Below are 12,265 nucleotides of genomic sequence, written 5' to 3'. Positions count from 1 at the left end.
ACAGCAGAGGCGGCGCGACGAGGCTGGCTCCAACGACGCACCATCCTTCTCCCTCTCAATCTCTCTCCCCTTGCTTTCTCTCATCCGCGACGGCAATGGCGACTTCGGTGGCCAATGCGAGGAAGTTCGCAACGGTGTCAGGCGGCATTATACCCTAGCACTGGCGGCGGCGACTCAACAGGGACGAGCTTCACAGCGGCAGGGCAAGCAAGGCTGGTGATGGTGCGGCATGGTGGTGAACTGAACGGCGGCAGCAGCGTGACCCATCTCCCTTTCCGATCGCAGCTCCTCTCCCTCCCTCTTTGATCTGTTTTCTGCTTCTGTTTCCTTACTCTCATGGAAAGGGGAAGGAAGGAAACCGTGTGGGCTGCTGCTGGGTTGGGTGAGAAGGGGACCGGGTCATAGGTTAGGGTTTCAGGGTTAGGTTTCATTTTCAAAAATTAGGGTTAGGGGCATTCTGGTAATTTCACATAAAATTGGGAATAATATAATCATTAGAATCCAATGTAAATCCAACACTAATAGTATATGGAAAAATACTATTTGCTCTTCTATTTTTACAAATTACTTTCAATAAAATACCCAAATCAAATAATTAGAAATAATATGCTTAATTTCTTCATATTCCAAAATAGCAGTACTAATATTTAAAATATTACTCATTTAATCAAAATCATGTAAAATCCATATTATTTCATAACTGCCAACTTTATAATTTAAATATAGAAAATAACCCAATAATTATAAAATTGGATAAAGATCATAACTCGTCTCAATTTCAATAAATCAAAACTTGCCTTAATTATCTTTAATAAAATAATTTCTGAAAGTAAGGTTACAAATAACCATTTGATTTGAGACTTGATCATAATAAGACTTTTCAAAAGTTTTGGGTCTTACATTCTACCCACCTTATAAAAATTTTCGCCCTCGAAAATTGATACAAAACGAAAGGAATTTCATAACAGTTCACCCTTAAACACATTTAAGGAAGAAGCAAAAATATCTCAAAATATAAACATATATACGGTTTTCAAATACTTTGATTGTCATATGCATAAGGATGCAAAGGTAGAAGTGTGAGTGCAAAGCAAACATTACAAGATGGCTCGATGCAAAAGGTGACATAGGTCAAACATGTGATAGTAATGCAAGGCATTGAAGGTTATAAGACAGGATGAGGGTACAACGACGAGCTCAACATCCGCACACTAATCTCATCTCAACCTCAAAGCTTCAACTTTCCAATTCCATCAAGCACTTTACAATCCCCATATCCGATCATAAGCCTAATGATCGTAAACCCGTTCGCAAGGAACAAAACACCCACAACTCATAACGTTGTACACCTACTGCTTCATCTTCCATATATATGATGTACGGAAAACGATCCGACACAAAACTCACCGGCAAGTGCACCGGGTCGCATCAAGTAATAAAAACTCACGGGAGTGAGGTCGATCCCACAGGGATTGAAGGATTGAGCAATTTTAGTTTAGTGGTTGATTTAGTCAAGCGAATCAAGATTTGGTTGAGTAATTTGTGATTTGCAGAATTTAAATTGCATAGAAAGTAAAGGGAATGGGTAATTGGCATGAAAATAAAGAGAAAAGTGCTGAATCTTAAAGAACAAGAAATTAAATGGCAGAAACTTAGAACGCAAGAAATGTAAATTGCAAAATCTTAAAATGCAAGAAATGTAAATGGCGTGAATTGTAAAGGGAATTGGGAGTTGGATTTGCAGAAATTAAACAAGGAAAAGTAAAATTGCAACAAGCAGAGAATTAGAAAATGGCTTGGATTGAACCGGATCTTAAACAGCAAAGTAAATGAGCATGGAAATAATAAACAGAGAGTGGTAAATGGGGAATCCAGATCTCAGGACCCAAGAGACTAGAAAACCAAGTCTAGATCTCAATGCCTTCCTAGATCCAACAAGAACAATTGCAAGGAAATTGTAAATTGCAAGGAAATTAGATGAAGAAGCAAGTAACAGAAATGGAAATTCAATTGCAGTGAAAATAAACAAGATCCAAGGTGAGATTGAAACAGAATTTCTTCAATTCTCTCCCTAAGATCCGAAGCAAGGAAAGTAAAAAGTGCTTGGCAAGAACAAGGAAGAAGAGAGATCAATTCTCCTCCCAAATTCTCTTGAATTAAAACAACAATGCTAGAATGTAAAAGTAAGCTCCCAATGCTAACCGAAAAGAAAGCTCTATGAAAACTAAAAAGGGAAGCTCCCCGAATAACTTGAATTCTAGCCTATTTATACACTTTCTTCAAATGATCTTCAAGCCTTGAGTTGGGCCTTTGCTCTTGGTGGAATTGGGTTGAAAGAGGCCTTGGTTGATTGCTCTTGAAGTTTGGAGAGGAACCAAAGTGAACCAATTGAACCGGATTGGATTTTTGTAGAAGTTGGAGTAAAAGTTTGAGCCAAAGTTAGGGGTCTAACTTTTGCTCAAACTTTTCATATCAGATAGCCAAATTTACTGATGCCAACGTTGGTGCAAAAGTTAGGGGTCTAACTTTTGCTCCAACGTTGGCCCTTCCTAATGCACCAATGGCGCCAATGTTAGCCCAAAAGTTAGGGGGCTAACGTTGGCGCAAACTTTTGCCCCCTAGCCTTACAACTTCATGTGCCAACGTTAGCCCAAAAGTTAGGGGGCTAACGTTGGCGCAAACGTGAGGAACCTATGGACAAATTTTTCATGCCAACGTTAGCCTCCAAGTTAGGGGGCTAACGTTGGCGCAAACGTTGAGTAGCCCAGGAGTGTTTTTCAAATTCTCACGTTAGCCTCCAAGTTAGGGGTCTAACTTTGTGTCTAACTTTTCACCCAAAAGTTTGTGCAAAAGTTTGAGGGCTAACTTCAAGTCCAACTTTATGCTTCCTGGTTCAATTTCACTTATTTCATTGTCCTCTCTTTGCTCCTAGCCATTCCTTCTTGCTTCAACCTTTCTCCAAGCTTTCTTCACCTATCATTAATCAACCACACATATCAAAGCTATGCTCAAAATCATGAGATATTCATTCTTTCACAATATGTAACAAATATAGCATAAAACCTCATGAAATTGCATTAATTCATCTATGGTTGATTCAATCAAAGGAAGCATGAAAATCTACCCAAATTGGCTTGCTTAGAGCTCAAGAAAGTACATAATTCAATTGAAAACAAAAGAAAAAGGCTAGTGAAACTAGGCTAAGATGACCTGTCATCACAACACCAAACTTAAATCTTGCTTGTCCCCAAGCAAGCAGTAAAACATAAGAAAAATTACTAGAAGCAGAGAAGTGTATAAGCCTTTTATTGGAAGACATTGAATACTGGTAAATGGAGTTTTTATGCATGGTATCTTAGGGATTTTTATTCTGGGGATGAGACATCAACATTCCTTTGGATCCTTACTTGAATTACAAAAAAAATGAGACTTGTTATTAGCTTGGTCCTTAGCTTTTCTTGTTCTTTTCTTGGCTGAGGCTTAATGCTATATGGTAAGGCAACTTTTTAGAGTAAGCTTTCAGCCAGCATTCCCGCCCCAGTTGGTTCAAGATGCTAGGTGTTGAAACACCCCTATGGACTTACTTGCTCAAGCCTCTCCTTAGCACACACACATCACAGGCATTTAGCTTGTTTTGTTCATCTCTGTTAGTTCTTTGGAAATTGATGCCCAGCACCTCTTTGGGTTACTAAATGCTTTGTCTCAAAGTAGCTCTTGATGGTGGACTTTCGGTTAGCAATCCCGGGTTAGTTAACCCAAGTTGCCGGGTGATGAAGCACCCCTTAGAACCTAGTTATCCAAGCTTATCTTTGTACAAAAAGCATCACAGGCATATATCCAAATCTCAAGCTATTGATGCCCATCCGTGTTTATTTCTTTTTGCTTCTTTTTCTTGCATTTTCTTTCTTTTATTTTGGACCTTTTTCTTTTGTCAAGTCTCATGAAATGTAACTCAAGTTCATATCACATAGTCATGCTAACATTCAGCCTTATTCATAAATCAACTAATGAACCAGCACATACCACCACATAACCTCATTTTGTCTCATATCATGCTAGACTTTTACTCTTTCTCTATTTCACAGTTATTTTTCTTTTATTCAAGCATGAGGAACACAGCATATAATTGAAGTAAGATGAAAGTGAATCAAGCACTTAGACTAGTAAGCCATAATAGCATGAAACCAAACAAACTCGCAGACAGTAAATGAATCTAAGAAGACACTAATCAACAGGGGACATTTGCACTTTCAATTAACATACTTGAACTAGAATCAGTCAGAGAACAATACAACCTCTTGGAGTCTATTTGTTTCCTCTGTGTCATCATCATTGTTGGGTTCTATATCCTTCCTCTGTCCATGATGATGTACTTTTTCCTCCAAGAGATTGAATGACTTCCTACAAAAGATATTGAAAGTTGCTTGTTCCCCAAGCACTTGAGAGGCAGTTAGCATGCATGTATGCTTGTGATTCTGTGAACCTAAGTTGGTGTGGGAACACCAAACTTAGTTCCTTGCCTACTTCTATATGTAGCAAAATAAATACATGCATGAAACATCAAGTACTTTTATTAAGGAAATAAACTATGAACTAAGAAACAAACTATGAACCAGAAAACAACCAAAAACTAGAAACATGACAATTGTTAAGCAGTTTCTCTGATGGTTTGGAGCCGATACTGATCATGCTGAGGGTGCAATGTGTTCTTAATGAAATTTTTGGTGGAACACCAAACTTAGCATCCAACATTCACCCCTTAACTATTTTGGTGTGCAACACCAAACTTAGCTCTTTGCAATACATAGAAATCTACTCAACTCTTTTATTAAATTAGCTATGAAGAGAAAATTACCTCAGGTTGGGTTGCCTCTCAACAAGCGCTCTTTTAATGTCACTAGCTTGATATCCTTCATTCTTTGATCATGGGGGTTGAAAATCATAGTGCTTCAACTTTTCTCCTCTTACTGTGAACTTTCTTCCAGTCTTCTCTTTGATGATCTCTAGGTGTTCAAGTGAAAGGACCCGGTTCACAGTGTAGTATTCAGATAATTGTTGAGACACCTTCATTGGTTGGGTGTTTAACACCACTTTATCCCCTGGTGAAAAGCCTTCAGTAGGGATCTTCTTGTTTCTCCACCCTTTTGGCCTCTTCTTCTTTTCTTTCTCAAGAGATACTCCCTGCCTTGGTGGTTCTTTATCTGGGATGCTGAATTTGTCATCTGGGGGTTTTGGATCTAGTTCCTCCTTGACTTCTTTGGTTTGTTGCACCATCTCTACTTCTTTCAATCGTGGATTTAGAAGTTTTGGATTTAACTCATTGAATGCCTCCTTCAAGCTTTGATCTCTGGCCTTATCCTTCATACAATCTTCTTCTTGAGTGGGCTCATGCAGGGTTTTAAAAACATGGAATGCTAGGTGCTCATCATGCACTCTCAGCAATAATTCCCCTTTTTCAACATCTATCAGTGCTCTGCCCGTAGCTAGGAAAGGCCTCCCTAGGATGATGGGGGTGTTAGGGTCCTCCTCCATATCCAGAATGACAAAATCAGCTGGGAGAAGAAATTTTCCCACTTTTACCAGCACATTCTCTACAACTCCAACTGCTTGCTGGATGGATTTGTCAGCCATTTGAAGGAGTATTCGTGTGGATTTCAGCTCACAAATTCGAAGTTTCCTCATTAGAGACAAAGGCATCAAGTTTATGCTTGCACCAAGGTCACAGAATGACTTTTCAATTGTTATGTCTCCTATAGTGCAAGGTATATAAAAACTCCCAGGATCATCTTTCTTCTTTGGTAACTCTCTTTGGAGAATAGCACTACATTCCTTTGTCATCTCAACAATTTGTCCTTCTTTTAGGGACTTTTTCTTTGTCAGCACTTCCTTCATAAATTTGGTATACACTGGCATCTGTTCAAGTGCTTCTAAGAAAGGAATATTGATGCTGAGGGTCTTGAATATGTCCAGGAACCTTGAGTATTGCTTATCCTCATTCTCTTTTTTGAACCTCTGAGGGTATGGAAGTTTGGGGATATGTGGCTTCACCCTTTCCTTCTTCTCTTGTAGTTGTGTTTCAAGAATGTCCTTATCTCTCTTTGAGCTTTTTGCATTCTTGATTTTCTGATCCTCTTCACTTCTCTCTTCTGTCTCTTCTTGTGGAACTTCTCTGTTGTGTTCTTCCTGATTGATGGCTTTCTTCTCACTTTCCACTATGATTGCTTTACACTCCTCCCACTTTGTAGCTTTTCCTTTGTCCCTTGGGTGGTCTTGAGTGGCACTTGGGGATGCATCTGTAATTCGTTTAGCCATTTGTTCCATATGCCTCTCGAGATTTTTTATTGAAGCTTCTTGGTTTTTGCTTGTTGTGGCTTGATCTTTTCTTGCTGCTTCTTGATCTTTTCTTGCTGCTTCTTGATCTTGTCTTGCCATCTCTTGATTTTTCATGAGTTTCTCCATCATTGTCTCTTGGTGCTTCATCATCTTTTCTATCAATGTCTCCAAGTTGGAGATCCTTTGAGTGTCTTGTGATGTTTGTGGCTGGTTGTGGGGTGTTAAAGGTTGATGGTGGGTGTTTTGGTTAGTGGTTTGGTTATTGGGTGGACAGTAGCTAGAATTTGAGTGGTTGTTTTGGGGTTTTCTATATGGATTGGGGTTAGTGTTTTGCTGGTTGTGATTTTGGTTGTTTCTTGAGTTGTTTTGGTTTGAATTTTGTTGCCATGGTTGCTGATTTTGAGTGTGGTTATCTCCCCATCTTATGTTTGGATGGTTCTTCCAGGATGGATTGTAAATGTCACCATAGATTTCATTTTGGCCGGAGCTTCGGTTATGCACATATTGAGGTTGTTCCTGCTGCTGATCTTCTTGGTTTTCTTTATTTTGCCCCATTTGGTTGATGGTTGGCTTGTATTCACTGCTGCAACTTGCAGGCTATCAATCTTTTTAGCCATCTGCTCAAATTGTTGTTGAATCTGCTCCTGCATTATCTTGTTTTGAGCTAGGAGGGTGTCAACTCCTTCTAGCTCCATTACTCCTCTCCTTTGTGATGGTTGGCGGTTTCTTTGATGAGCGAAGAAGTATTGGTTGTTAGCCACCATATCGATGAGATTTTGAGCTTCCTCTGCAGTTTTCACGAGTTGCAAAGAACCTCCAGCTGAATGATCCAAAGCTTCCTGGGATTTCAATGTTAAGCCCTCATAGAAATTCTGCAGCTTATCCCACTCAGTGAACATTTCAGGAGGACATTTCCTGATTAGAGCCTTGTATCTCTCCCAAGCCTCATGGATGGGTTCAGACTCCATTTGTGTAAATGTTTGTACCTCAGTCTTCAACCTTATGATCCTTTGAGGTGGGTAAAATTTGGCAAGGAACTTGGTTACCAAATCATCCCAATTGTTGATGCTGTCTCTTGGAAATGATTCCAACCATTGAGTGGCCTTGTCTCTGAGAGAAAATGGGAATAGCAATAGCTTGTAGCTGTCAGGAGGCACACCATTGGTTTTGATAGTGTTACAAATCCTCAGGAAGGTGGATAGGTGCTGGTTTGGATCTTCCAAGGGGCCTCCTCCATAAGAACAGTTGTTCTGCACCAAGGTGATGAGTCGGGGCTTCAATTCAAAGTTATTTGCATCGATATTTGGGGTAAGGATGCTACTCCCACAATGCCTTGGATTAGCAAATGTATATGAAGCCAAGACTCTCCTCTGGGGTTGACCATTGTTGTTGGCCATTCTCACTGGTGGATTTGTTGGATTTGTTGAGTGTTCCTCCAATTCATGATATTCTTCATCTGATTCTTCTTCTCCAGCAACATTTTTTTCTCTTGCTTCTCTTCTTAGCCTTTGGAGGATTCTTTCGTCAGTTTCATGAAAGGTAGGGATCTCTCTTCTTGTATCTGACATACAAGCAAAACACAAGAATCACATAATACCAGAAAAGCAATAACACTTTAATCCATGGCTGAAGTGAAATATTAGTTAGCTTAGGCAAAAATTCAAACAGTTAGTGGGTTAGTCAAAAATAAAGAAAAAGTGATTGATCTAAACTACCACCTCACTTAATTATTGTCAATCTAATCAATCCCCGGCAACGGCGCCAAAAACTTGATGTGCGGAAAACGATCCGACACAAAACTCACCGGCAAGTGCACCGGGTCGCATCAAGTAATAAAAACTCACGGGAGTGAGGTCGATCCCACAGGGATTGAAAGATTGAGCAATTTTAGTTTAGTGGTTGATTTAGTCAAGCGAATCAAGATTTGGTTGAGTGATTTGTGATTTGTAGAATTTAAATTGCATAGAAAGTAAAGGGAATGGGTAATTGGCATGAAAATAAAGAGAAAAGTGCTGAATCTTAAAGAACAAGAAATTAAATGGCAGAAACTTAGAACGCAAGAAATGTAAATTGCAAAATCTTAAAATGCAAGAAATGTAAATGGCGTGAATTGTAAAGGGAATTGGGAGTTGGATTTGCAGAAATTAAACAAGGAAAAGTAAAATTGCAACAAGCAGAGAATTAGAAAATGGCTTGGATTGAACCGGATCTTAAACAGCAAAGTAAATGAGCATGGAAATAATAAACAGAGTGGTAAATGGGGAATCCGGATCTCAGGACCCAAGAGACTAGAAAACCAAGTCTAGATCTCAATGCCTTCCTAGATCCAACAAGAACAATTGCAAGGAAATTGTAAATTGCAAGGAAATTAGATGAAGAAGCAAGTAACAGAAATGGAAATTCAATTGCAGTGAAAATAAACAAGATCCAAGGTGAGATTGAAACAGAATTTCTTCAATTCTCTCCCTAAGATCCGAAGCAAGGAAAGTAAAAAGTGCTTGGCAAGAACAAGGAAGAAGAGAGATCAATTCTCCTCCCAAATTCTCTTGAATTAAAACAACAATGCTAGAATGTAAAAGTAAGCTCCCAATGCTAACCGAAAAGAAAGCTCTATGAAAACTAAAAAGGGAAGCTCCCCGAATAACTTGAATTCTAGCCTATTTATACACTTTCTTCAAATGATCTTCAAGCCTTGAGTTGGGCCTTTGCTCTTGGTGGAATTGGGTTGAAAGAGGCCTTGGTTGATTGCTCTTGAAGTTTGGAGAGGAACCAAAGTGAACCAATTGAACCGGATTGGATTTTTGTAGAAGTTGGAGTAAAAGTTTGAGCCAAAGTTAGGGGTCTAACTTTTGCTCAAACTTTTCATATCAGATAGCCAAATTTACTGATGCCAACGTTGGTGCAAAAGTTAGGGGTCTAACTTTTGCTCCAACGTTGGCCCTTCCTAATGCACCAATGGCGCCAACGTTAGCCCAAAAGTTAGGGGGCTAGTGTTGGCGCAAACTTTTGCCCCCTAGCCTTACAACTTCATGTGCCAACGTTAGCCCAAAAGTTAGGGGGCTAACGTTGGCGCAAACGTGAGGAACCTATGGACAAATTTTTCATGCCAACGTTAGCCTCCAAGTTAGGGGGCTAACATTGGCGCAAACGTTGAGTAGTCCAGGAGTGTTTTTCAAATTCTCACGTTAGCCTCCAAGTTAGGGGTCTAACTTTGAGGCTAACTTTTCACCCAAAAGTTTGTGCAAAAGTTTGAGGGCTAACTTCAAGTCCAACTTTATGCTTCCTGGTTCAATTTCACTTATTTCATTGTCCTCTCTTTGCTCCTAGCCATTCCTTCTTGCTTCAACCTTTCTCCAAGCTTTCTTCACCTATCATTAATCAACCACACATATCAAAGCTATGCTCAAAATCATGAGATATTCATTCTTTCACAATATGTAACAAATATAGCATAAAACCTCATGAAATTGCATTAATTCATCTATGGTTGATTCAATCAAAGGAAGCATGAAAATCTACCCAAATTGGCTTGCTTAGAGCTCAAGAAAGTACATAATTCAATTGAAAACAAAAGAAAAAGGCTAGTGAAACTAGGCTAAGATGACCTGTCATCAATATACATATCACGTCTTAAAGAACTAACACATTACGTTACTATGTCTACAAGTCGCACGTGATATCAGAACAATTCTCGAGTCTACTCAGAAGGATACAAGATTTAGAAAGGAGAGTCAAATGTCAAGGGTAGTACTCATAGATCCGAGGGAATGTTTCCAATCCCAGACAACAAGGATGATCAAGCAAATGAAGTTTGCTAGAAATAAATCAACTAACAACCTCAAAGATGACCCTTGGATCAAAGAAATTCAATAGGATCAATAAGCATTATTTTGAAACAAATTCAAGCTGAGTCGAATAAGCATGAGGTTTGCAGTAGAGAAGTTTTCAAACCCAAGACAAAGCTCACAGAACTCAAGAGCATGATTAAAAATACTTCCGAATGCATTGTTCACAAGGGAATCGAAAAACTTGCGGAAAAATCACTTTGCAAATTAAAAGAAAGGTTAAGTAACAAACATTCTCCAAGAGAATAACAAGAGCAGTAACGTGGCTTTACCGTAATATAGTTTTATGTTGAAACAGATAATGCAGAATTTTAAAAACAAAGTGCACACAAGTTTGGCTAAAGGCTAAAATATCTCCTCAAATATTTTAGAAGGATAATTAGGTGCACAACTTAACCAAAAGCAATCATAAAACTCGGAAGAGAAATCAAATGGCTGTTCAAAATTTCCCAGAGTCCATACTCCAACAAGCGTGTATAAAAGTTTTAGCAAGGACGAAAGAGAAAGTTAAACTCTTTTTAGAAAGGAAATTCCGAGGTAAACATTTGCTTACAATCTGGTAAGAAAATAAGTGGTGCGTTACAAACACACCGTTTCAATCTCAATCAAGCAACAGAAAATAAATTCCGTTTAAAACTTCTTACAAGAGAATTCAAAACTTCCTTAAAAGGTTCAAAACAAGACTCCAAAAGTGTTCTTGAAACCACCATCTCAGAAGAACATTCAAGAAGTTTAAGATGTACTAAAAAGAAGTCAAGCCATGCAAGAAAGGATCTTAAACCAAGATAGCTCAAACAAGATCCACTAGGCATGAGACATCAAACAAGCTTTCAATTGATTCAAAAGAATACAAAAGTCATAGAAAAGATAACTCAATCATTAGTAATTTCTCAACGATAAATCTTGGACTAAAGACTCTTGTAGAGATAATGAGAGAATAAACGATGCACTATTTTGAAACGAATCAAACTGACTCATATAAGAATGAAATCCACAAGAGAAGGAAAACCAAGATCAATGGTAATGTTCACATTGTAAAAAGATTAGTTAAAAATAAAGTCAAGTATGACATTCATAGAGATGGAAGGTCTAATAGAGAATTTATTCCGTTCATAGGAAGAAAGCTATGAGTCCAGCACTTTTAAAAGAACAACAATGGCATAAACTATATAGCATGCTAAATCAAACTCAATTCAAAATAAGTTAAGTAAAGCTTATCAAATGAAACTCAACTGGGATAAAAGTGAAAAAGCTTTCCTTTCCAAAATTTTGAAAAATATCCAAATACCTAATCAAATGAAGATGTGCATCGGAACCGTAGTAAAATTACTAGAAAGTCAAATTATAATTTAAAGTAAATGCTGTTCCGTAATCCAGTAAAAGTACAGGCGAGATATTAGAAATAAATAGTTGTTAAACTGTATAAGAAATCTTCAAGCTCCACATATGTAGATAAGTATATATCCAATCAACAACAAATTTTCATAAAATCTCAAAATTGGCTGTGATCACTGTCAAATAAGAGAAAAACTGAATCAACAAGTTTCCTAAGAATGGACTCAAAATCCGGAGTTAAAATGCACAACGCAATAGAACAAGTTCAAAGCTATCAAGACTACATGAATCCAGAAGAACTCAAACAAAGGAAGGTAGGTGCAACAAGGATCTCAAACAAGCATATGCACTTAAGATCAAACAAAAATGCATATGAATAGAGGAATAGAGTGGAACCTCAAACTACTTTTCAAGAGGAGTAGCAAATGAGAACTTCAAGTTAGGACATGAAAGAACGGTCAACTCGAGCAAAATTCAAGACACACAACTGAATAGCCTCGAGAAATAGTTTCTAACGTTCCCAAAACCCGCAATTCGCTTTACTCAAAACTCGTATATCATCTATGATAACCCATTAGTGCTTTCATATACATAATTCACTAGTATTAAGCCGGCCAAACTTAATACCAAGAATTATGCAATGCAAGACTAACAGCGTTAATCAATAGACCGTCATGTGCATAAAGCCCTAATTCTCGTCATTCGACGAGACCTAATACATGACAAACGCTTAGAGTATGCAACTAAAGCAT

At 38.3% G+C, this 12,265-nt stretch overlaps 1 protein-coding gene across 1 annotated transcript; it reads right to left on the bottom strand.

Annotated features, from left to right (window-relative positions):
• Positions 1-4,274: 4,274 nt before the first annotated feature.
• LOC130963222 (uncharacterized) lies at positions 4,275-6,459 on the bottom strand. Its single transcript, XM_057889358.1, has 2 exons — positions 6,011-6,459; positions 4,275-4,401 (listed from the first exon to the last, which is right to left on the bottom strand). The coding sequence occupies exons 1-2, from the start codon at positions 6,457-6,459 to the stop codon at positions 4,275-4,277; spliced, it is 576 nt and encodes a 191-aa protein (XP_057745341.1).
• Between the last annotated feature and the right edge of the window lie 5,806 nt (positions 6,460-12,265).

This window comes from Arachis stenosperma, chromosome 2 (assembly GCF_014773155.1).
Source record: "Arachis stenosperma cultivar V10309 chromosome 2, arast.V10309.gnm1.PFL2, whole genome shotgun sequence".
NCBI classification, from domain to species: Eukaryota; Viridiplantae; Streptophyta; class Magnoliopsida; order Fabales; family Fabaceae; genus Arachis; species Arachis stenosperma.
Note: the sequence above shows the minus strand (reverse complement) of the source record. Positions and strands in the feature narration are given on the sequence as shown.

Bases quoted from the DNA above. Each gene is read 5' to 3' on its own strand.
- LOC130963222 (XM_057889358.1), bottom strand. From the start codon at position 6,459: ATGGAGAAACTCATGAAAAATCAAGAGATGGCAAGACAAGATCAAGAA. The intron at 4,402-6,010 runs GTTCAAAAAAGA...TATCTTTTGTAG, and splicing joins AAACTTCCATACCCTCAGAG to GAAGTCATTCAATCTCTTGG.